Below are 24,207 nucleotides of genomic sequence, written 5' to 3'. Positions count from 1 at the left end.
CTGCAGATGGAAATACACTTCATTAAAAGTAGATAATAAGAAATGTGTTTTTACATTTTAGTTCTATGGACTTATTAAAATGAGTCGGGTTCATCCTCTTCACAACCCTTGTAGGACTGAAGAACAACATGGCATTTGATTTGGGCTTATCCCTTCCTTGTACCATGGTTATCATTTGGATGAATGGATGGTGCAAAACTGACTCAGGGCTCCCACGTCATGAACCCCATAGCATCCACATAGGAAACTTCATTGGCATACTGTATATGGACTAATTCACAATAATACATCAAGATGAAACAAAGGTGAAGTGTCCAACAATCTAATATGGAGCTGGAAGTTTCCTTATCTGTAGGGAGGGCCCAGATCTGGGACTCCAGGCTACACAGCTTATGTGACTGCACAGTACTTTAACTTATTTCCTTTGTACAGGGAGACATTGTTTCTTGCTGTTAAATGTTTCATGATCTTTTCTTTTTCAGTCTGACAGAACGTAAATTATGAACATGGTAAGAACATCAATAAAAAATAGTGTCTGTGCCTTGAAGCACCATCGCCAACAGTTCGAGCCTTCTTAAAAAGTAAAAGCATAGACCACTCCGACCACCACAATATTTCCAATAGTGGCAATAATGGCAATCCATAATAATATAGCATCATTTGAGGACCTTGCTGGCTCTTCAGGGGGGCTTTGGGCAGATGAGGCGGCATGGACATTGGCAGATGAATTGAATAAAGAATATTCTGTTCCAAATTCCTCATTCGGTGAGTCCATAAAAGCTCCACCCATGACAGGGAGCTGTGAAAGGAAATAAAAAGGTTATTAGAATAGCATTCTAAATATCAAAATATATGCAGCACGCTATGTTCAGTGGTCTCCAACCTGTGATGATGACTAGATATGAGCAAAACTTTCAATATTCACCTCGGGTTTGCCGATTGCACAAAAAATTGTGTATGACAGTCCGACTCTATCTAACTTCAAAGTGACATCAAAAGATACGACTAAAAATACATGGATGATATGCGGTTTATGTCAGCCTCTTTAAAAACATTGCATTGGCAAAAAAATTTTGTCAGCCCATAAATGATCCTCTTTGGAGGCTGATGCCCCCTGGTATTTATACACTGAAACACAGTGGCATCAGATGAAGCAATGACTTTACAAGTGGTCCAAATATGGTTCCTTGTTGGGGAGTGGCAACAAATTTGGTATTATTTTAAAGAAAAAGCTAAGAAATATAAAAAAAAAAGGCAGCTTTCTCTAGTGTTCTGTTGTCACAAGGTCTGAAAACCCATTGAAATACTTGATCTGATAGTTGCTGTCACCCTAAACATGTTGGCATTTTGTTTATCTAAATCCGTTCATTCTGAATAATTCTAAGATAGCAATCCAAGTTGTTTTTGTAAGTTTTTGCCAACTACATTAAAATGCGTCTCCTTCCACCACACCATGAAATGTTTACTGCTCCTGTCTGATGTGTTAATATCCATCTCACCGCCAGATACCATGAATATTTCATCTCTCTGCTAACAGCTTCCAACCTTTGACAGCAAAATAAATCATGTAAATGACATCAAAATCCATGACCCCAAAACATTGTTTTCTCCTTTTGTTGAATAAAATTAATTTCCATAAATTGCTACTTAAAAAAAAAGAAATATTCAGTTATTGGGTGGGTAAGAGGAACTTCATGTGCTGAGCATGACAGAATAGTATAGTTAAGTACATGTACAGAGGCTGAGGCTGCCAACATGGCCGAGGAATACTGTTATCACACTTATCTGTATACACATGCCGTAATGAGAGGTGGGGTATAGCTATGGTGCGTACCCTCATTGTCATTAACATAAATAGAATAGACAAAACCAAGGATATACATAAATGGAGTTTCACTGACCCCCGACCCCAATCCCTCCCCTTCCCCGCCAGCTGCTGCTCTCCTGAATGATGATAATTTTGATCATCAGGAAAGCGGTGACATTTTTTTTTTGAAGCAAAGTTATTTTCTTGGATAACCAAAGACCTGTGAATATCTATAATGATATATGGTGTTCATGTACCGTATAACTGTTTCTGTATAATACTGTATATGGTTTAGTCAGTGTAACACAGAAATATAAATATTTACCCCGCTACCACCACTTACACCCACCCATTCCCTGCACCTCTCCATGAATTCTTTAACAATGCATTTACATAGAAGCAATCCAGAATGTTTGGCCTTTCTCAGCCACAGATTATACTCATAAATCATTTCCATCAGTAAAGTACAATAATAACCGTACATTGTGTCCCCCTCCCCCATAATTAGCTGAGCTTATTTTTAATGTAACTGGAGCACTCCAGCTGGAGCCTCACATCCCAGCCACACAGTAATGATACAGCCTGTACCTGATCCTTTGTGCATCTCTATGTCATGCTGATCGAAGCCCTGGCCTGTATTATGTGCTCATAGATTTGGTGATTCTATCATTAAGTACAGAACATTCCCTTCCCTTTCTACGGCCAAGATATCCACGTTCCAAACCTCCAATAGGATAAAATATGTTTTAATCTTTCATATTTACATAGAAGTTACATAAAAAAAACATACATGGAGGAGAGGGGAGAAGCAAAAGTAGAAATCTGGCAGAATAAATAGGTATCCAGTTTTTTTGGTCTCCTCTTTCCATAACTGGGAATATGCCATTTGATGCATGGCAAAGCATTATTCTTTTGATATAATACTGCTGCAATGTACAAGAATATATCTGCTATAAACATTTCTCCTATGTACAAGAATATAACTACTATAACACTGCATTATATGAACATGAATATGACCACTATATTACTGATTCTACATACAATAATATATAACTGATCTATAAGAGTTGTTATAATACTATCGCCTATGTACACAAACATAACTACTGTAATACTGTGCCTATGTATGAAAATATAACTACTGTAATTCTGATCCTATGTATTATAATAATAATAATAATAATAGTAATAATACCCCTATGTACAAGAATATAACTACGAAAATACTACCCCTAAATACAAAAATATATAGAGAGAGTACCCTATGTACAAGAATCTAGAAGTACAGTTAGTAAAGCTGCCGCTGTCTGTGAATAATATCTCATCTGTAACCACATAAGCAGCTAGAAGAAGATACAAGTACATAGAAGGTTGATTCTTACATTGTAAAATATGAGATTATGCAGGATCATCGGTCTTTTGCACACACCAACAGTTTGCAGACATGTCTGTGTAGGCTGTGAGGAGAATCAACCCCTCCATTCACTATGTGAAGTGAGAAAAAAGGACTGCCTTCTACTCTGATGGAATGCAATGTATCTAGGGACAAATTTCCTTAAAGGGATTTTTCCATCTCAGTGTTTCAGCAGTCTGACTGCAGTCTGCACTTCTTACTTCCTATATTTCTCTCCCCCTTCCTCCCTCTTGCTGTACGGGATACACAACACTTCTGCAGGTTCTTGTAGAGAACAGACTCAGTGTATCTGTGTGTTTACATAGAGAGATAACAGACTCGGCTTTATCAGTAAACTGCAATTATCTGAATGGGTTACCCTGCTGGCAAGAGCAGTAAGTAAATGATGTCACTTGTCCTATAGGTCCATGTTTATAGCAACGCTGTGTAAACAAAGGGAGGAATAAAGTCACATAAGCTACCAGTATAGATAGGATCCTTGCGATAGGACATCTTCTTTAATAACAAAAGAGTTAACTGAAAATTAGATAGAAGGGAGCCACCCAGTGCCAGGAACTTTAGAGAGGTTTTTCAGGCAGAAAGCAGCCACATTTGTAATTAAAGTTCATTACATTTTGGTTCAGAATCATATTATCACATGAAATGAGACTAAATTGTCTGAAAAGTTACTGTCCATTTAATGTTAACCATTCTTATGGAGGACCTTTCATCATGTCCTCCGGCACATGCGGTTTTATATACTGTTTGAAAGCTGATAGTTCGCTGAATTCAGCACACTGTCCGCTTTCCCATTCTGTGCCCCAGGGGAAGCGCTATTGGTGCCGTTACCGATAGCTCTTCACTGTCAGAATAGCGTTCCTGATAGTCTAACTGGAAACACCCCTCCTGACAGTACTGTGTGTAGCGCTATACTGTGAGGGGGTGTTCCTTACTGCCCAGCAATAACACCCATAGACTAGTACTGAGGAGGCATCTTCAGACTGTCCACAACAACAAGAGCATGACTTCTGCAATACAGGTTTTTATATTTATAACTACTACAATAGTGTCTACTATGCAGAAGAGTGTAATTATTGTAATACTACCATCGATGTATGAGAATATAACTGCTATAATGCTGCCAGTAGAATATTGCTATATCTTGGTTACTTGTATAGTATAAGTGTAAATGTAGGGGCAACACGGTGGCTCAGTGGTTAGCACTAGAGATGAGCGAGTACTGTTCGGATCAGCCGATCCGAACAGCACGCTTGCATTGAAATGAATGGACGTAGCCGGCACGCGGGGTGTTAAACGCGGAAGTACCAGGTGCATCCATTCATTTCTATGGAGCGTGCTGTTCGGATCGGCTGATCCGAACAGTACTCGATCATCTCTAGTTAGCACTGCAGCCTTGCAGCGCTAACGTCCTGGGTTTTCGAATCTCACCAGGAACGACATCTGCAAGGAATTCGTATGTTCTCCCCGTGTTTGTGTGGATTTTCTCCCATTATACAAGAAACACACTTAAATGAAAAAAAAAAAAAAGTATATAAGTGTAAATGTCACTATATTTGTTCCCACTCACTTTACTTGAGACCTGATGGCAGAATCTGATTTAAGTCAAGAGATTGTGTGAGTTGGAAACATTGTAAATTATGTATAAATGCTCAAAGGATCTTTTCACATTCCATTAAATCAGTGTTTGGAGCTCTCTGGTATTTTAATGAGGAGGGGTAAGTGGAATTTGATTTAATAAAACAGACGGTTGATTCTTCATCTGAAGCCAAACTGAGCATTTCATTGGCGGAAAGGAATACAAACCCAAACAACACCTCCCCCCATTAATCTGTAATTGTAAACTATGGACACACCATGTGGATGTCTTACACATCTCATACTAGTGTTACTATTTTTCGAAATGTTTTCCCAAACATCTAGATTTTCAGATCTTGATCTTCAGGGTTTAAATTTCCTGTTTAATGTATCAAAACAGATTAGTGATCTGAAATGCATTGGATAGCTAGAAATAAACTGATATTTAGGAGAAATTGGCAGGAGATACAAAATCCAAACATGCCTCAACCTTCATTATCTAAATAGCAATCTGAGTGTCTTGTGAGTGCTGAAAGCAAGAGACGTAGCTATAGGGGGTGCAGAGGTAGCAATTGGTACAAAGCCCTGGAGCCTCAATTGTAAATAGAACATGGTAAGTGGGGGTTCAGTTTCATATTTTGCATTGGGGTCTAGATGCATCAAGTTACCCCTCTGCTGAAATCTGATTGGTTGCTGTGGGCATTTGCTCCAACTTTGTCTTGCCCCAGATCAGCCATAGTCTTCTCCTGTGAACAGCGGTTGTTTCTTGGTTTGCCAGTATAAGAGTTGTGTCCCTCCCCATCCAATCTGCAGTTTTATGTTACCATTGGTAACAAGGTATTGGCAGACTTCAGTAGTTACGTAGGGATTTTGGAATACAGTAGCTAAAAAAAGTTTAATATAGTTACGTTTTAAACACTTTAATAACGGGCCAATTTCTGTGGTTCAGAACCAGACAATCACTCAATCATTCAATCACTTTTTTTTCTAACACATCGGAATAGCCTTAAGAAAGGCTATTCATCTCCTACCTTTCATTGTCAATACTATGTAAGCGGCCATTTTTCTTGTGTCCGCGAGCATGCGCAGTCGGCTTGCCCTAGGCCCGAAGCCTAGAAGTTACAAGCCGACACCAAAAGAAGACGCGGTAACGACCTCGCTGCAGAAGAAGAGGAGGAGGAGTTCTCTCGCAGCATTGGGGCCGCCCCCAGTGCTGTTTGAGCGTTCGGGCCCGCCCCCAGTCCTGCGACAGAACTGATTTACATACCGAGAAAAAACGAGATTTTAGGTGAACAGCGGCACGGAGAAGACAACGAAAGGTAGAAGACGAATAGCCTTTCTTAAAGCTATTCGACGTGTTAGAAAAAAAAGTCGTTGAATGATAGGATCCCTTTAGTTATTTATTTAGTTTAGTTATTAGTTATTCAACTAATTTTTGTATCTCTTTTCAGTGAAACACAGGACTTAATTTTTGTTTTTTTCATGTTTTTTATTTTTTTTAAATGTCCAGGAAAATGTAAACAAAAGAGGATGAAGAGGAGGAGGTGTCTGGTTTTCACATTTCACTTCGGGGGGTTTTTATGTTTTGTTTTGTTTTTATAGCACAAAGTGCTACTGGTTTTTCCTCTCCATTACAGTAATTTTTATCTTGTATTGTGTTGTCAGGGGTGGGTAAACAAATTGTGATGTGGACATGATATTGGTGTATTATTTTTTAAAATTTTTTAATTATTTTATTTTAATTTTTATTTTTGAGGTTTCTATTTATTATTTATTTATTTATTTATTTATTTATTTATTTAAACTTGTGTCCCCATAAGGTCATAATTGACCTTTGGTGGCATCCGAGCACTATTTTTTTTTTGGCGGTGGGGCTGATTTCTCCTGTGACTGGGGCTATACTTATCAGGTATAACTACTGAGTTGATCTGGGTTGTCTAGGACTCAGCAGCTCTAACAGTCTCTGATCCCCATTGGATCACATGATCACTGGGTCAGAGGGGAGCTGCATCATGGTGGCTCCCATAACTGTGTATACAGCGCTCATTGATGGTTTATTACCATCCCTGGCTTCTCTAGAGGAGCTCCAGCTGTAGAAATGATTTTGTTCAGCTGCTTAAAACAGCAAAGACATATGGGTAAACAATTAGATTTTTTTTTATTAAACATGAAAAAATTATAGAAATTTGCTATCACCGTGATCATAGCAACCCACAGAACAAAGGTAACAAGTCATCTTCGAAGCACAATGAATGTAAAAATAAAAGCTATACAATATTTTATAATTTTTTTTTCCCCCATTCAGAATTTTTGTTGGCTCTCAAGTACATTGTACAAAGTATTAAATGGTGGCATTATAAAGTACAATTAGTCCCACAGAAAATAAACCCCTAATAGAATCTGTGAGTAGAAAAATAAGAAATATTTGGCTTTGGAAAGATGTGGGGTAAAAAATGAAAATGCAAAAATGGAAAATAAACATGTCGTCAAAGGGATAGTTTTGTGAGAAAAGATTCAGTATAATGTGTCATTTATATCTCTACTAGCAGTTACCCGCGACTTCGTCTACGGGTTGGCGGTGGCGGTGAACTGCTTATATTTCTTGTTCCCCCATCTCTGCCCTCAGTTTGTTGTCCCCTCCTACCCGCGACTTCCTTTGCAGCCCTCTCTGACCCTGGCGCAAACCACCTGCAGCATGGCCCGTGGCCCCCCACGTCCCTTTCCTTGCGGCTGCGGCGGGCCCCTCCTACAGGATGGTGGGTCGGGAGGCAACAGCCTTGTTGCTGCGCGTCGGCCCCCCCTCTTTCCCGCTACCTGCGTCCCCGGCCCTGCCCTTACCCACCACCCGCTCCCCCGACCCCCTGCCCCCATATAGAGATTACACTGACCTCCTACATCTCCCCCTTCCCCCCAGCACCAGCCACCCGTGACTCCGGTAACCGTAACCCCCCCCCTCCCTTCCACATGTGCAATCTGGGCCCCCCCCTCTACGCACCCTCGGACCTGTGGTACCATTTCCCCCCCAGCAGAACCCCTCCCTAACTGCTACCACCTCCGCTAAGCAACCTGCCGATCAGTGTCCCCACAACACTTACCATGATGATGCCGGGGAGTTGTGTGTGTCGCGGCTGCAGCTTCACTAGTCATGCGTGGTTTTACCCGAGGCGTCTGTGTTCCCAGCCGCAGAGTACGGGGGTTACGTGTGGCTGGCCATGTTCGGCCGGGTTCCGCTGCTGTATGGTATGCCGGCCTGAGGCAATGTGTGGTGGCCGGCATATGAGCGGCGTATGGAACCATGCGGCCAGCCGCCATGTTCGTGACAGTGTGTGAGGAGAGTGGAGTAGTCTGGTGGGCGGAGCCGCAGATCCTCCCAGTGGTGGGGGTCGGTAAAGATGGCTGAGCTGGAGAGTGAAACAGGTAAGCTCCTGCAGGATGGTGAAGGTGAGTGTGAAAGTACTGAAGTATATGTGAATGTGATTGTGTGTGGTTAGGGGCTAGGTTGTAGAGAGGAATGTGAAATTTAGGGGCTTGCTATGGGCCAAAGTGTGTGATTTTGCAGAGATGGTGATGTGAGTTGGAAGTTTGTGTGGGTCGTGGCAAAAATGTATGTGTGTTATTGTGACGAAAAGTAGCCTATTGCGCAATCCAGTGTATTAGCTATGTTTGTGGAAAATTTGAGCCAAATCGGTGGAGCGGTTTTTCGGTGATTGAGGAACAAACATCTGAACATCCAAACACACAAATCCACAATTTATAATATTAATAGGATTCTTTCTATGCTCATAAGCAATGACCTTGTCATAGGGCAGTCTTATCATTGACAGCTCACCAGTAACTGTCCATCATTCACTATCACAGGACCATCCCATTGACTAGACAAGCATAGAGCGAGCAAAGATATAAATGACAAAGTTTTACTGAATCTTTGTCCACATAAATATACATCAGTCACACCTATACCTGTAAAACATTGCCTGCAGACTATACTGCATCTCCTATGTGTCAGGAGCCCTTAATATTAATCTACTTGGATGTGACTGTACGTCTCTTGTTGATCTGAGCTACAATGGTACTTGAATGTTTTGACCTAAATCTATTTTAAACCATTTATTTATTTATTTTACTTAATTATACAGAGCCAATATATTGAACAGTGTGTTTCAGACATTGTAATCCTTTCCTGTCTCAAGTAGGGCTCACAATCTAAATTCCATATCAGTATTTTTCATTGGAGTGTAAAAACTCCATGAAAAATCTGCATCAGATTTCCACAGTGCTAAAGAGAGACAAACAAACAAGTCAACATTGTCAAACTGGATCATTAAATTATTAAAGAAAATGATCCAATATCACATATCTGTGAGAGACAAAAGTATGTGAACCTTTAGGATTAGCAGGTCATATAGAAGATGGAATCTTGTACAGTATTTTCAATCAATAGGGTGGCAAACAGGTGTAACTGGGAGACCTGTTTTAGTTAGAGAACGGGGATTTATTAAAGTTTGATCTTCACAACACATCGCAACTCTGAGATATATGACCCTTAGGACCAATAATCTGTCAAACAATTGTTCTCCTCTCAGTCTGCATGAACAATTGCATAGATGAGCACAGAAGGAGTCCAGTCACTATTGACACTACTGGTGCAGTTTGGTAGAGCTGTGGTCTTGGTGCACTGTGACACAGCCTGGCACGTTCCAAGCTTGTCGTTAAGGTTGTATTTCCATATGTCACAAGATATGACTTGTACTGTGTGTTGTCTTAATGAGAACATTTCACTTTGACTGGTGCGGTTCGTTATTTTGGAAATTATTGGAAGATGGATTGTGGGAAGGTTCTTTATAGGTGAAACTGTTTTGCGTAAGACTTTTATTGTGAGAGTAGTTTAGTGGTTTTGCCACAAGGCTTCCCACTTTCATCAGGCATTGCCTAAGCTACCCAGGGTGGGAAGGGCCACGCTATTTTTATGGGCCCAATCATACTTTGAGGGTAATAGGAGTTGGGACCTTTCTTGAGGAGGCAGCAGTTTGCTTCTCAGAAGTCAGCGTTAGAAGCCTAGATAGCTTGAGGAAGAAGGTGCCATTGCACTGAGACTTCACCTATTTCTTAGCAGCAGGACAGCTCCAATACACTATGAAGGAGTGACTTGGGTTTGTGGGAGGCAGGTGTCGTGTTAACACAAGCTAGATATCTGTCATCAATTCCCAGAGACCTGCCTACTGGTTCTACTTTCACAGTTTTCTACTGTTCATCAGCTTGTATCTTGTCTGCTAAACATCTCAACACAGTAAACAACTCTGCAATGAAGTTCCCAGGTCCCCAGTGTCTGAAATGTGTGTTCCTTCTATTACTGGTAGGAAGCGCTGGTAGATGACCTGCAAGGGGGCAATGTGACTGGGGTGTCTGCTCTGTGAGGTTCACCAGGTAAGCGGCACATCAGATGCTGAGGATCACGATGTTAGCCACAGCCAGGTGAAAGTCATATTGTCACTATCCCCCTGTGCGATCGACAGAATGCTGGGTGAACCAGTAACACCCATTACAGGCTAAAGGTCCTGATAAAGAAGCAGTTTGATTTCTTTTTTCTTATTTATTATTTTATTCCTCCTTTGTAAAAGAACATGATAGATAAATCTGCTGCGGCATAAAAGTTCACTGGCCACTGGAATCTTTTTGAGATTCATTTGGATCCTCTGTTCAGTCACATGACCCTAAGACAACCCAACTTCTCCAGCATCTGTCAGATACAACAAGTCTATATATGCAAGACTATAGGCTTCTGATAGACTTGCACAGACAAACTTATGACTGACATATGAGACACTACAGCTGGTCCAACTGTGGATAATGTGATCAAACAGAGGACCATATAATACAGTGGCCAGTGAGCTCATACACTGCACCACTCTATCTATCTTTTCCCAATACAATGATAAAATTCTGAAAACCCTTTAAAGACATAATAAAAATTCCACTTTTCCATTCCTGTAAATTATGTTCTGTTCATTTAATTGTGTGATGAAGAGCTGACAGTCTGAATTCCCGTCACTGCATCGCTTGTCGGCAAGCCCCGGCTCTGGTCTGTAATGTGATGCATATAGAGTAAGACACCAAATGGCTCAACATCAGGAGAGGTCATAAATTAGTGGCTATAGGATGATGATGTAGTTGAATTTAGAGGACATTTATCTAAGTGGGATTTTTATTATCATCCTTCTTCATACACTGGGTTAATAGCGAATTTTATTTTATAGCATTTTGTGGCTCACTTGTGACCTCCATTGAGGGCAATGTGGAATGAAGCATTCCCCTTGGTTATTATTCTGATCAAGGGCAAATATTGCTCCATTCTGCGCTATTTTTTCCTACGAAAATACTGTACAAGGCACTAACAGTTTCTGGAAGTTTAAAGTGCCTTGCCCAATATAACCTTCCCTTCATTATTGTCTGTATAGAATCCAGAGGTATGTGGCTACCATCATCAACCACTAGGGGAAGTTCACTGTATATAACTCTTTAAATTGTATGCTGTAAGCTTATTTACTTCCTATTGTGATGACTGTAAACAGGCAAAACTGTATAATTGAGCTTTATAGTTTGGTTAAGGGTATAAGGAAATCAGACCATACAAGTATTTTTGGCTCTATGAGTGATACATCTGGGTTCATGCCCTGGGTTCCCACAAACATGCAGGTATACACAGTAGAAGAATAAGATGTGAACAAGGCTTTAGTCGCAAAGAGGCAACTGGCTTGAAGGTATAAAAAAAAACAGTCTCTCAATTAGGTCTCATTGTACAGAATAGAACAGAGTCCTTCTGCAGAGTACAGTCTCGCTAACACATAGTCTTTAGCAGGACTTTCTGCCTAGTTTTAATCCTACTGGTAGTTGCCCACACAGTTATAATTCACAGAGCCAATGTCCACAGTAGTTTATCCACCGGGCAGATTCTCACAGTAACAGTGTCTTAGCGTTTTCCCTGCCTAGAACTCAGCAATCTTGCAATGGTGTCACAGCAGAGCTCAGTGCTTGTTTCAGTTTAAAGGAAGTCTACCACCACTAAAATTATAGGGGTAGTTAGGGACATATTGAACATATCATTTTTGTTTCACAGTGCAATCTTGCTGCTAAGAAAGTCAACTTTTAAATGTATGTGCAAATAAGTTGTTTGGTGCACTGGCCAAATCTGCCAGTGCACGCATGTTCACCTGCGGTCACAAGCCAACACTGCCCTCTAACATAAAGACTGGAAGGTTCCATTGGGTCCTGCCAAGTCCTAGATGCATGGAACAGCTCATTTGCATACAGAATAAAGGTTGCTTTTCTTGACAGCTTTGATACATTATATCACTTACCTCCTGCAACTGAGTGTAAGTGGTTTAGACGCTGTTTTGGTGGTAGTAAACTCCCTGCAGTTCAGTGGTGAATCCTATATTACCCATTTCCAGGGAGGTGTACCAATCCACGGACATCAAACCATCAACCAATCCATCGGACCATCAAACTTAACTGAACTTGAATTGTTTTGTAAAGAGGAATGGTCCAAAATCCCTTCATCCAGGATCCAGGAACTGATTAAAAGCTACAGGAAGTGACTAGAGGCTGTTATCTTTGCAAAAAGAGGATCTACTAAATATTAATGTCACTTTTGTGTTGAGGTGCCCATACTTTTGCACCGATCAAATTTTGGTTTAATGCATATTGCACATTTTCTGTTAGTACAATAAACCTCATTTCAATCCTGAAATATTACTGTGTCCATCAGTTATTAGATATATCAAACTGAAATGGCTGTTGCAAACACCAAAATATTTAGAACTAAAAATTATTAAGATTAATAGGGGTGCCCAAACTTTTTCATAGGACTGTAAGAGCAGCCTGCCTCAGCACCTGCCAGCAAAAAGGGAATGCATACTGGACATACATATTGACTGTCAGAACTGGGGTTACATCAGAATATATTTCAAGGTGAGATGATTTCCTTGGACTTTGATATTGATAGGTCCTACCAATCAGATGCAATAACATTGTATATTTGGTTGTAAGCTTAAATAGCAAGAAAAAAAGGGGACAACCATTTACATATCAATAAACATAGCTTTTAAGAAGATCAAATCTGAACAACACTAGGCGCCACTAGCAATGATATCCAGCATTAGTACATTGTTGTTGCTGTGCTTGGTACTGCAAGTTCTCTGTAGTTCAAGCGAATGGGACTGAGCTCCAATACTAGGAAGAGCCACTATCAAATGTATGGCACTGTAGCTGGTAAACAATAAAGGGGATGAGGCACTCATCTCAGAGAGCTTCTTTAAAGAGGACCTCTCATGTCTTCGGGTACATATGATTTTATATACTGCTAGAAAGCCCATAGTGCGCTGAATTCAGCACATTATCAGCTTTCCCATTATGTGCCCCGGGTGAAGAGCTATCTGTGCCATTACCGAGAACTCTTCACTGTCAGAAGGGTGTTCCTGACCGTCTAGCTGGGAACACGCTTCCTGACACACATTGAGTTTTTTTATGTAAAATTATACCTGTTAATAGCAGGGTATTTTGACATCATTCCTCATGAAAGATGACACAGAAGACCTACATATAGGTCATCATTTAGACCATGCCCATGACTATAACTTCTAAGCAGTTTGTTCTAAATACATAGTGTTCCCTATGGGTTTCTCAGGCCATAAGGGATATACGTTGGCTACATCTCAAGGAACAATGGCTCTCATAAAATATTTACAGCACGTTAGGCGCTTCTGACGTCCATTGAACAGCAGCTCCATAAGACTTGGGCATCATACCGTACAGCTCTATAACATCACCATTTGATTACTTGTCAGCCGGCATCACTGTTTGTTAAAGTGATCTTGTCACCCACATTTTACATCACTAGGGTATTCCAATTTTATTTCCTTTACGTTAAACAATTACCTCTCCCCTTGACTTGCAGTTCAGTGAATGTTTCCCCCTCTACAGGATCCTGGCTGTTTATGAGAAGTGCCCCCCACCCAAACAGATGTTCATAGCTGGAGGCAGTGAAGTAGCAACAACATAGAAAGCCCTTGGTTTGCTATAAGGACGTTGTACAGTATACATGAAGGCAGTATTAACAAGTTCAAAGTCAAAGCTTCATAAATATAGGTTGGTGGGTTAAACTTAGATGCAAAATTACTTTGGACGTCTATTAAGAGATGATGTTGATTATTATGTTTTAGATAATAATATAATCACCGGTAACCAGCAGGGTTTTATGAAGGGAAAGTTGGGTGAAGCGAATTTACTCACTTATTATGAAGTGTTTAGCAGGGACCTGGACAAGGGGTGGTCAGTGGATGTCATACTGCATTTTTGTAACACATTGTGGTTATTGAACATGTTATATTCCATTGGCATAGATAGTAATATTTGTAATTAGATCCAAAACTGGCACATTGAAAGAGAAGTCATAAATGGGTCATATACAGACTGGACTAATTTTATAAGTGAAATTCCCCAGTGGTCTGTACTATGACCATTAGTTAAGAAATGCTGTAGATGGAGTTCTGGGACCATTACTAGAGTAATGTTATAAGTGTAATACCCAAGGGGTCTGTACTAAGATCTTTACTAGAGTAAAGTTATAAGAGGACTACCACTACCACTATTTGGATCAAGAGGGCCCTTTCAACCAATGGTATATGAAGAAGAATTGAAACGCAACTTCTGCTGCAAATAAAATGACAACTGCAACATGAAAGCATGGAGAAAGCAGAGAAGAACAATCACATGATTTAGGAATCAGGAGGGCTTGCAAGGATACCTCATGAAAGTGTATAGCCAATCAAAAGGGACTGTAGGTCAGAGGCCACTAATGATTCATAGGCAATAAAAAGCCCAGGCAGAAAGACAATGTAACCATCTTTTGGGGAGAGATTAGAGAGATGTGGTCTCAGACTACGAAAGATAGCAATAATACACAAAAACTACAGTGTGGAGATTATGGTGAAGTGTAATATTAGGACTGGATGGAAAGACTTTAATTTAAAGGGGTTGTCCCATAACAAGGATCCTATCTATACTGCTAGTTTATGTGGATATAAGACTTTTTCTAAATACATTGCTTTATCAAAACTGCTTTGTTTGAGCGCTACCATAATTCATTCACTTCATTGTTTACATGCGTTTCTATGACCACGGGCCCCGGACCACAGGCTTATTTGCTCAGTCCCCAAGTGACATAGCTGCCTGCTCTCAGGGGGGAGGGGAGGGGCTGAATGCTGGGAGCAGCTCTGAGCTGTGTATGTCTCTGCCACAGACAAGCAGCAACGGAGCTCCTCAAATTGGTGGAGAGATAAGGTTCAGAGCTCTTATCTCCTGCTCTTCCACTTATCAGTCGGTTTAATTGAATTTGGCTGATAAGGGCTGAGTTAGGGAGTCCAGTACCTCTGTATGTATTGCAAACTGACTCAAATCCAGCTCTGCTACATCAGCTTCTACATCAGCTTCATACTGTGGTAATTCATTTACAACCAATCCCTCATTACTGACTGCAAACATAGCAGATAGCAGAGAAAGTGAACCCCACCCACCAATTATACTGTGTGTCAATGAAGCATTTTTTTATTGACAAACAAAAAAACCCTAATATTTTAAGAAGTGCTAACACAGTGTGCTTTTAAAAAAAGCTGTTTGTTACTACCAGCTACATTCTATTCAGCTGCTGCTGTCACTTTTACAGTATAAGGGTCCCTTCACACGGCTGATACACTGGCTGCTTTAGAACGTGTAAACGTTCCGTAGCAGCGGCATCTAAAGCAGTTCCCATTGTTTTCTATGGGAGCCGGCATACGTGTGCTCCCCATAGAAATGAATGGAAAAAGCAGCCCATTCATTTCTATGGCGAGCGTGCGTCTGCCGGCTCCCATAGAAAACAATGGGAACTGCTTTAGACGCCGCTGCTACGGAACGTTTACAAGTTCTAAAGCAGCCAGCGTATCAGCCGTGTGAAGGGGCCCTAAGGCTTTATTTTGTGTTAGGAAGCTAGAAAGAAGTTTAGGCGGCTATCTTGTCCAGCCCATGGCGTCTCACACGCTCCCATCCTGCAGCCAGAAAAACCCTGCTCCATGGTGCAGACATATACTCTTGCAGCCCTGGCCATTCCATCACAGCCTACATTTTCAGTGGCCCCAAAACCATCAGTCTGAATGGGACATGGGACCTCCTACCAAAAAGCAGCTCTTCTATCCTTCCCCAAGCAGAGGATGCCATTTTGGTCAGCACCAGCCACCTGAAATATCTGCATCCTCCTCTACAGAGGACTCTGATCTGCCACCTACATGACACAGAGTCTAACGTGCTGCATTACTCCATACCTCACGCCATACTATGCCATCTCCTTTCACAGCATAGTTGCCACCACCCAAAGAAGTGGTGAATATTCTTCAAAGTCATCCTGAACTGAGAGCCCTACTAGCACTGCTTGCCAATGTGACTTGACCTCTGACTTACTCTCCAGGAACCAAGATCTCAAGATAGTAAAGTCTGATATAACAATCCTACACCTTGTAGATGACCTGGAGCAGTTTCAATCCTCCGTCTCAGATTCTATATCTCTTTTACAATACAACAGATTAATATCTTATTATTATCTCTGTTTGCTAGGTCCATCATGGGCAGCACCATAGTCATCAGACTTGTCAAAGCCCACCTCGTCCACAAAGACATTGCAGTAGAAGGAGATCAGCCCAGAAATTAGACCATAATGCCTGAGCTGTGCACCGTCAGGTGACCCATTTGTACTGGGCTGTTCCCCCTGACCACTGTATTGTCAAGATATTTAACCAGTTTTGACACTCGTTCTTCTCTTATTGTTCTCTCTTTCCCATTTCTCACGCACTCTGACTCATTCTTATTTTTGCCACCTATTTGTAATGGGCCCGAAAAGACTGAGTTTCATTGTTCTGTTACCACTGCTCTAACAGAGTTTTGAGGCTGCAGGTTTCAGCACTCTTGCAGACTTGTGCTCCCCATTGATAGTTCCCCTGAATATAGCTATACTGCCCTTCTCTCCTGTGTAAACCCCTTTATTATTCTCTCATCTTCTCCACCATTATTGTTCCTCTACTAGTGCATTGTGCTCCATATCCCTCTCTCCGTCCCCTTCCTTCCTAATGGTGGATATTACTGTGACATCTCTCCATGTGAATGGTCTAAACACTCATGAAATATGCTCACAGATTCTTTATGGTTCCCTCAAACATAGGAGCCATATCTTTTGTTCGCAGGAAACTCATTTCTCTGTCCCTCACATACCCATGATCAAAAATCGTTACTTCCCTCTTTGGTTCCACTGTAGGAGTTCCCTAAGGTGTCACAATTTTTTTCACAAAAACTTGCCAGTGAAGGTACTAGACTCAATATCAGACCCAGATGCTAGATACGTGTTCCTCATCTGCGAAATTTATGGCACAATATACACCATAGCTAATATTTATTTTCCCAACTCTGGTCAAATTCCTTTCCTCCTCTCTACACTAGCCACTCTCCAGCCCTTCACACAGGGTCATTTTATACTATGTGGCAACCTTAATCTGATCATCAACACATTACTCCACTCCTCCTCCGGGTAAAACCCAGGTCCCCAATACCTTGAGAAACTGAGAAAACTTCTCCACTCCATGTTGCTGTGTGACATCTGGCGCATCCTCCATCCCAATGCGCGAGACTACTTGCTCTACTCCCAAGTCCCCAACTTAAACAGCAGGCTGGATGATATTTTCCATCCCATGCCCTTCTCACACAGGTATCCATGGCCTGAATTGCCAACACTCTCTTCGCAGACCACACCCCAACTTATGCTCTCTGCTATTTCCAACACCCTTCTCCCATAACACCTCTTGGAGACTTAACGAGTCACTCCTAGTTGATGCTCAATGCATGAAAGACCACAAAATATCTATTACTAACTTTGAAAAGGATCAAGCACAAGATGCCACTTCATTGCCCATTCAATAGGAGGTTCTAAAATGCATCCTTCGAGGTGTTCTCATGAGGCATAGAGCCCGACTTAAAAGGGAGGCAGGTGCTGCATTCTTTTACCACATTGGAGGCCCAACATAATCTATCCTTCTAACGTTCTACCTTTGCCGCACACAGCAACACGTCATGAGATCAGATCACTTATTGAGCATAAGTATCAGAGACTCTGATCCCCAATTATGCCTGAGAAAAGCTGCTCACTAAGCTACTAGCCAAGAGACTAGGCCATCATATGAGCAACCTAATACATCTGGGCCAAGTGGGCGTCATGCCACACATTGAGGCTCAGAATAACATTTTAAAAGCCTTCTCTGCAATCCACCACGCCACAACACACACACACACACACACACACACACCAATGATGCTGCTCTCTTTCAATGTGGGAAGGCTTTCTATAGAGTGGATATTGGGGTTACCTGGAATTGACTCTTTCACAAGTAGACCCCAGCTCCACCATGCTGTCTGGCATATATACTATATACTTCTCCACAAGCCCAAATAAAGGTGATTGGCATGCTCCGCCAGCATACTCTATGCTTTAGTCATGGAACATTTTCTCATAACCATCAGCTGCAACCCTAATATACAGGGCATTCCGTGCATCTTAAAATTTCAGCATTTAAGGATGACATTCTACTCTTCATAACACAACCACGCACGATGCTATCCTTACTGCTCCATGAAATTGCCACTTATAGTTTCTTTAGCAATTACAAAATGATTATCTCCAAAATCACAGCGCTCTATACCTCCTTCCCCCCGTCTCTCGTGCAGTCTCTCCACTCTTCCTTTCTCTTCACTTGATTCCCCAAAGCCATTAAATACCTAGAGATATACCTTCGACGGGATGTCACAGATTCCTACTCCTTAAACTTCCTTGCCATATTTCTCACCATTCTTATGGACCTTGAGTGATGGAATACAAAAGGCTTCTCCTGGTTTGGTAGGATTAACCTCCTCAAAATAAATGTATCCCCTAGAGTCCTTTAACTCTTCCAGACCATCCCCATAGTCCTCACCAAAGAATTTTTCTCCACTATCTGAAAGTCCTTTTCCAAATTCACTTGGTCCTCTAAACCCCCACAAATTGCTAATTGCATAATAACATTGCCTAAATAGAAGGGGGCCTAGCAGTTCCCGAAGCAATAAACTATGACCTTACTGGACTTGCATCACTCCACATGCTCAGAACTCCATAGTTCGCTGCAGGGGACCCTCAGCTCTCATCCTCTCACTGCCCTTCCTTGGCTTCATATAGAACAAAGCTACGACCAAGCTACTGTACATAACATGCCAAGTCCTTCATACCTGTAGGATATACCGTGGCATCTCATGTGTCTATTCTAATGATGGTCCTATGACTCCCATCTCAGGCAACCCAGACTTTCGAGCTGTGCTTTATTCTCCATTTCTCTTCCATTTCACAGGGCAGGCTCCCCTCAGGTTTCAGAAAGTGCTAACCCCAACTGTTCTACATTCCTGTCAAGACTTGGTGCCTTGAGAAAACAGAACACTCTCAACTCACTGGCATTATGTCCAATTTCATTACCTATACACCTCTCTCAAAAGAACAAGCAACCTACAGAGGTCCTTCTTCCCATTCGAACACCTCTGTACAAGGCATATAGCCTTTCCCCCTGACGAAGCCACTTATGTGGTGAAACGTGCGTCGGGGCGCGTACTAATGCATGTTATACATACAGGTAATGTAAATGTATCTCAAATGCTTTCTCTCATGTATGCAATATTGTGGGTTAATGTGTTAGCTTTCAGCAATTGCTAGTGATCTATGATCCTTTCATATACCTATTTGAACACAGTGAATGATACCCACTCTATGGAGTACTCTTGTTTTTGTCATTCAGTATTGCATTGACTAATTATAAAGTGCATTCTTTATGGAAACCTGCTAGTATGTATTTCATTGCATCCATTGTTGGTTGCACAAATTGCCTCTGAATCCATATTTATTGTTATTTATGTTTTTCAATAAATTTATACTTTTTATACCGATTTTTTGTTCTTATATGGTAGTTGGCCTATGGGTCAATATGGTTGGTTTCTGTTAAACACTACCTAGATTTGCCCTATATATTTTTTGTTTGATACTAATTGTATAAAAACTTGTGACTTTTTCATGCCTTCAACACTATAAACTTGGTGTACAACGCATGATCCATCTCCCCCATCATCTTTATAGGAGTATATACAAATAAATATATGATTTGTCCTAAAAAAAGTGTGATAAATAATTTTTTCTGCAATCGGAACAAACAACATGGGGGGGGGGGGGGTCACTGCTTACAGTTAAATGAAGTGCCGTTTCGTCACAAAGTTCAGAAGCATTGCTTTACTGTCTGAACTGTAAAATTATGGAACAGGATTTGGTAATGGCAGAAATTGAGTTGAACTTTAAATAATATTTTTTTTCCTTGTAGAGCACAATATTCAGGGCTACTGGTATAAATGGAGAATGTTGACCCAGGGACCTGTCTTATTGCCTGCAGAGGTCAGGAAGGAATTTTTTCCACTTTATGGTTAATTGGGTCTGTGCCATTAACAGAGTGGATTTTGCCTTTCTCCAGATCAACTTGGGTTTTAAGTGTAAAACGCTTGAACTTGATGGACCTAGGTATTCCTTCAACCCACTAACTATGTAACTGTGTGTGACAGTAAAGATCAGGAGACAAAATACAGGCATGTGAGGCTTGGACAGCTTTCCTCATCAGTCTTGCATGCTCCTTTGTTATAAAATGATATACAATATAACCATATAATACACTGTATCAAATTAATACAATTATAGCACAGACCAATCTTTCTTGGTCCTGTACCTATCTTTTAAGACTTGCTGTGTTTTCTAATAGAATATTCCCATATTCCTACATCCTGAATAGGAGATAACTTACCAAGCCTGTGTAACATGGAGAAGCACTCTACTATACAGAAGACAGAACTTCCTGTGACAATTGCATGACTATATTATGCATATACCCTAAGTGTCAAAATAGTAGTCGTGTAATTCTCCTATATGAATTGTCTTCATAATGCTGTTCAAAATAGCAAATCGGGGCCCCCAGGCAGATGAGTGATCCTCAGGATAGGTCATCAGTATGTGATTGGTGGTAGTCCAGTACCTGGATCCTGCACTGAGCACCTGATCCTGCTGCCTCTAGGTGCCAGGAGCTATTATGATGCATGGAGCCTGAAGCAGCTCTTCTCCTATTAGTAGTAGGAACAGATCTGCAGCACCCTGGTGCCACCGATATATAGTGGATGAAGCCACTGTATACTAGAGATATATGGACAGAGATTGGTAGATATTGTACAAATGGATAGTTGGTAGACAAACAGAAAGGGAAATATTGGATGCATGGATGGATGATAGATAGATAGATAGATAGATAGATAGAGAGAAACTACAACAGAAGTCTGAAAACAGCACCAAGGTCTATACAAATAGAGCTGAAAATGCATGGCTGCTATTTGTTATCTACACATATAAATTTACTATTATCTATACATATCAATTTGAGCTTCTTCATATACTTGAAAGATCAAACTTGTAAAAGTCCATCTGCCATGACAAGGCAACCTCATTCAGAGGGGACCCTACACTTAAACATACATTTCCTGGACCCAGAATAGGCCTACAGTGTGAATACAGGGCACATAGCATCTAGAGTCATGATCCATTCCAATTAGAATAGCCTTGGACAGATGGGAGTCGGAAGTAGAATCTAAACTCTCCCATCTGTCCAAAGTTAATTGGAAAGGAGCATGGCTCTAGATCCTACTTGCCCTGTATTCACACTGTAGGCCTACTCTGAGTCCAGTAGAGGTATGTTTGTTTAATGTAGGTACTATCTGAATGAAGTTGCCTTGTCATGCCAAATGGGCTTTAACAAGTTTGATCAATCATATTTATGAAGACCCTCAAATTTATATGTATAGATAATAATTAGCAGTAAATCTATAATTAACAAATAGCAGCAATACATGTTCAGCTTAATTTATATAGGATTTGGGACTGTTTACAGGGTGTTACTGTAGTTTCTGTATTTGTATTACTGCCATAGCAGCTTGCACCTGGCATGTAGATAGATTAGCCAGATGTGAGATAGATAGATAGATAGATAGATAGATAGATAGATAGATAGATGTGAGAGAGATAGATAGATAGATAGATAGATAGATAGATAGATGTGAGATAGATAGATAGATAGATAAATAGATATGAGATAGATAGATAGATAGATAGATGTGAGATAGATAGATAGATAGATAATAGATAGATATGAGATAGACAGATAAATAGACAGATAGATAGGAAATAGATAGATAGATAGATAGATAGATAGATAGATAGATAGATAGATAGATAGATAGATAGATTCTTCACCAGTTCAAAAGCTACAGGTCCACTATGACTCCATCAGACAGGATTACAAACAGTATTTACAGACCGGAGTAGTTCAGTCCCTGTTGACTCCACTATAGGGAGCACTTAGTGCTACTGATCACTGGGGACTGAAGTCATTAGTCTGCAAATTAATTAATCAAAACAAACCATAAATTAGCCACTAAGAGGAGGGGAGGGGGTGTCATATCTAAAAACGAACACGTGGTATGCAAGTGTCAATAACATTTTTTTGATCTCATATTCCCTTTTGAAATAAACCAAGTAAAAGAAGGGTTAACAAGACACTTATTCTATAATTTACTGTGCTGTAAATATAATACGCTGCACTTTACTAGCACTGTCCTATATTTTGTAATACTGCACATTGTAGTGTAATATAATATATAATGCAATATATGGCAATCATAATATTATTTACTGCACACTGCTGTATTCTATACTATAATATATTGCAATGAAATATAATTTGTAAAAAGAGATAACATTCTGCACTGTAACATAATATCATGTAATATCTAGTACTAGATATTATACTATATACTATGTACTATACTATACAATAATATATTCCATTATATTGTAATATACTGCACTTTACTGTTAATAATCTGTTCTCTAATTCACTATAGCATCCTTTAGTATAATCTATAATCCTGTGCTGGCTATTATATATGATATTATAGTTCTATAAAATAACATTCTACTCTATACTACGATGATCTGTACTGCCCCTCACTGTAACATGTTACAATCTACTCTATTAATTGGTGCTAAATTATTACATTATTATAAATTAATATAAATTTAATACTTATAATACTTGACTTTGTACAAGTTTACTGAACTGATGACATCACCAGATTACAGTTATACTGAAATCCATTACACATATTTACCAATTACATAATATATGATTCATTACATGAGCATAACTTCCCAGATTATTAATGCCAGGGTATAATATATTCTGTAGTCCTGAGATATTAATGTTCAATATTTCCCATAGAATCTGCACTTTGCTTATATCTCTTCTCAGTTCTCCATCTCCCACATTCTGAGATCTGTAATAAGAGCAGTAATGTAGGTATCTTACCTGAGCTGCCATGAAGGAGAGGTCCATGGTTACTGGTGGAGTAGATCCTTTCTACAGATCCAGGGTGACCTCAGCTGCGCTCATCCTCCTGGGCTCCCTAATGTTTTTGCATGAGGGGTGGGCAATCACTGGTACAGAGACCTGTGCGACCCAACCTGCTGCTTCCAGGCTCATACCCAATACCGAATACACTGACCACCACTGACCATGCAAACTGCGTTCTGCTTCTGGTATTCTGGTAGGGGTAAGCCTCCTGTTTAAGTGGCAGCAGTGCCATGCAAAGTTAACCCTTCACCGCCCAACCTAATGACACCCATATGTACCGAGCAAGAGAAAGGGAACAGATGCAGGGGTTACGTATTATCCATAGCAAGCTATTCTAGTGTGAACGCCTTGGCACAGATTTGTGTGTCGGTGGCGGAATATTATGCAGCGAGTTTCATTTATAAAGTGATGTGATGGTTAAGTGGGTTCCTATGGCAACAAAAGCTCCTTAGGGACAGAACGAATGAGCAGAGCGACTGACAGGGAAGTTTCCGGCAGATGCAGTCTGCGTCTGGAAGTTGGTGACGGTCGTTGTTTTGGACTTTAGTTAAGGGCTATAGTTCTACATGGATTATTGTGAAAAGCTTAAAAAGAGCAGAAACTGGGAGAAGCTATAGAGGGCACAGAAGTAGCAGTCATACCGGGGTCCTGGAGCCTAAGAGGGGGTTAAAAGCTCCTATATCACACCAGTATTATCAATGGCACATGCTAGATTAAGGACTCTGAGATATGTTTTGTATTGCAGATCAGGGGCTTCATGTAAGGCCCGGTTCACATCTGCATTGGAGCCATTCCGTTCCCCCCTCTGGATGAAATATATGGAG

General features: G+C 40.6%; 1 protein-coding gene across 1 annotated transcript; it reads right to left on the bottom strand.

Moving 5' to 3' along the window:
• Nucleotides 1–176: 176 nt before the first annotated feature.
• On the bottom strand, nucleotides 177–23,743 carry C7H14orf132 (chromosome 7 C14orf132 homolog). Its single transcript, XM_075280679.1, has 2 exons — nucleotides 23,339–23,743; nucleotides 177–799 (listed from the first exon to the last, which is right to left on the bottom strand). Exons 1-2 carry the CDS (start codon nucleotides 23,363–23,365, stop codon nucleotides 575–577), a joined length of 252 nt encoding a protein of 83 aa, XP_075136780.1. The 5' UTR covers nucleotides 23,366–23,743; the 3' UTR covers nucleotides 177–574.
• Between the last annotated feature and the right edge of the window lie 464 nt (nucleotides 23,744–24,207).

This window comes from Leptodactylus fuscus, chromosome 7 (assembly GCF_031893055.1).
Source record: "Leptodactylus fuscus isolate aLepFus1 chromosome 7, aLepFus1.hap2, whole genome shotgun sequence".
In the NCBI taxonomy this organism is placed as follows: Eukaryota; Metazoa; Chordata; class Amphibia; order Anura; family Leptodactylidae; genus Leptodactylus; species Leptodactylus fuscus.
Note: the sequence above shows the minus strand (reverse complement) of the source record. Positions and strands in the feature narration are given on the sequence as shown.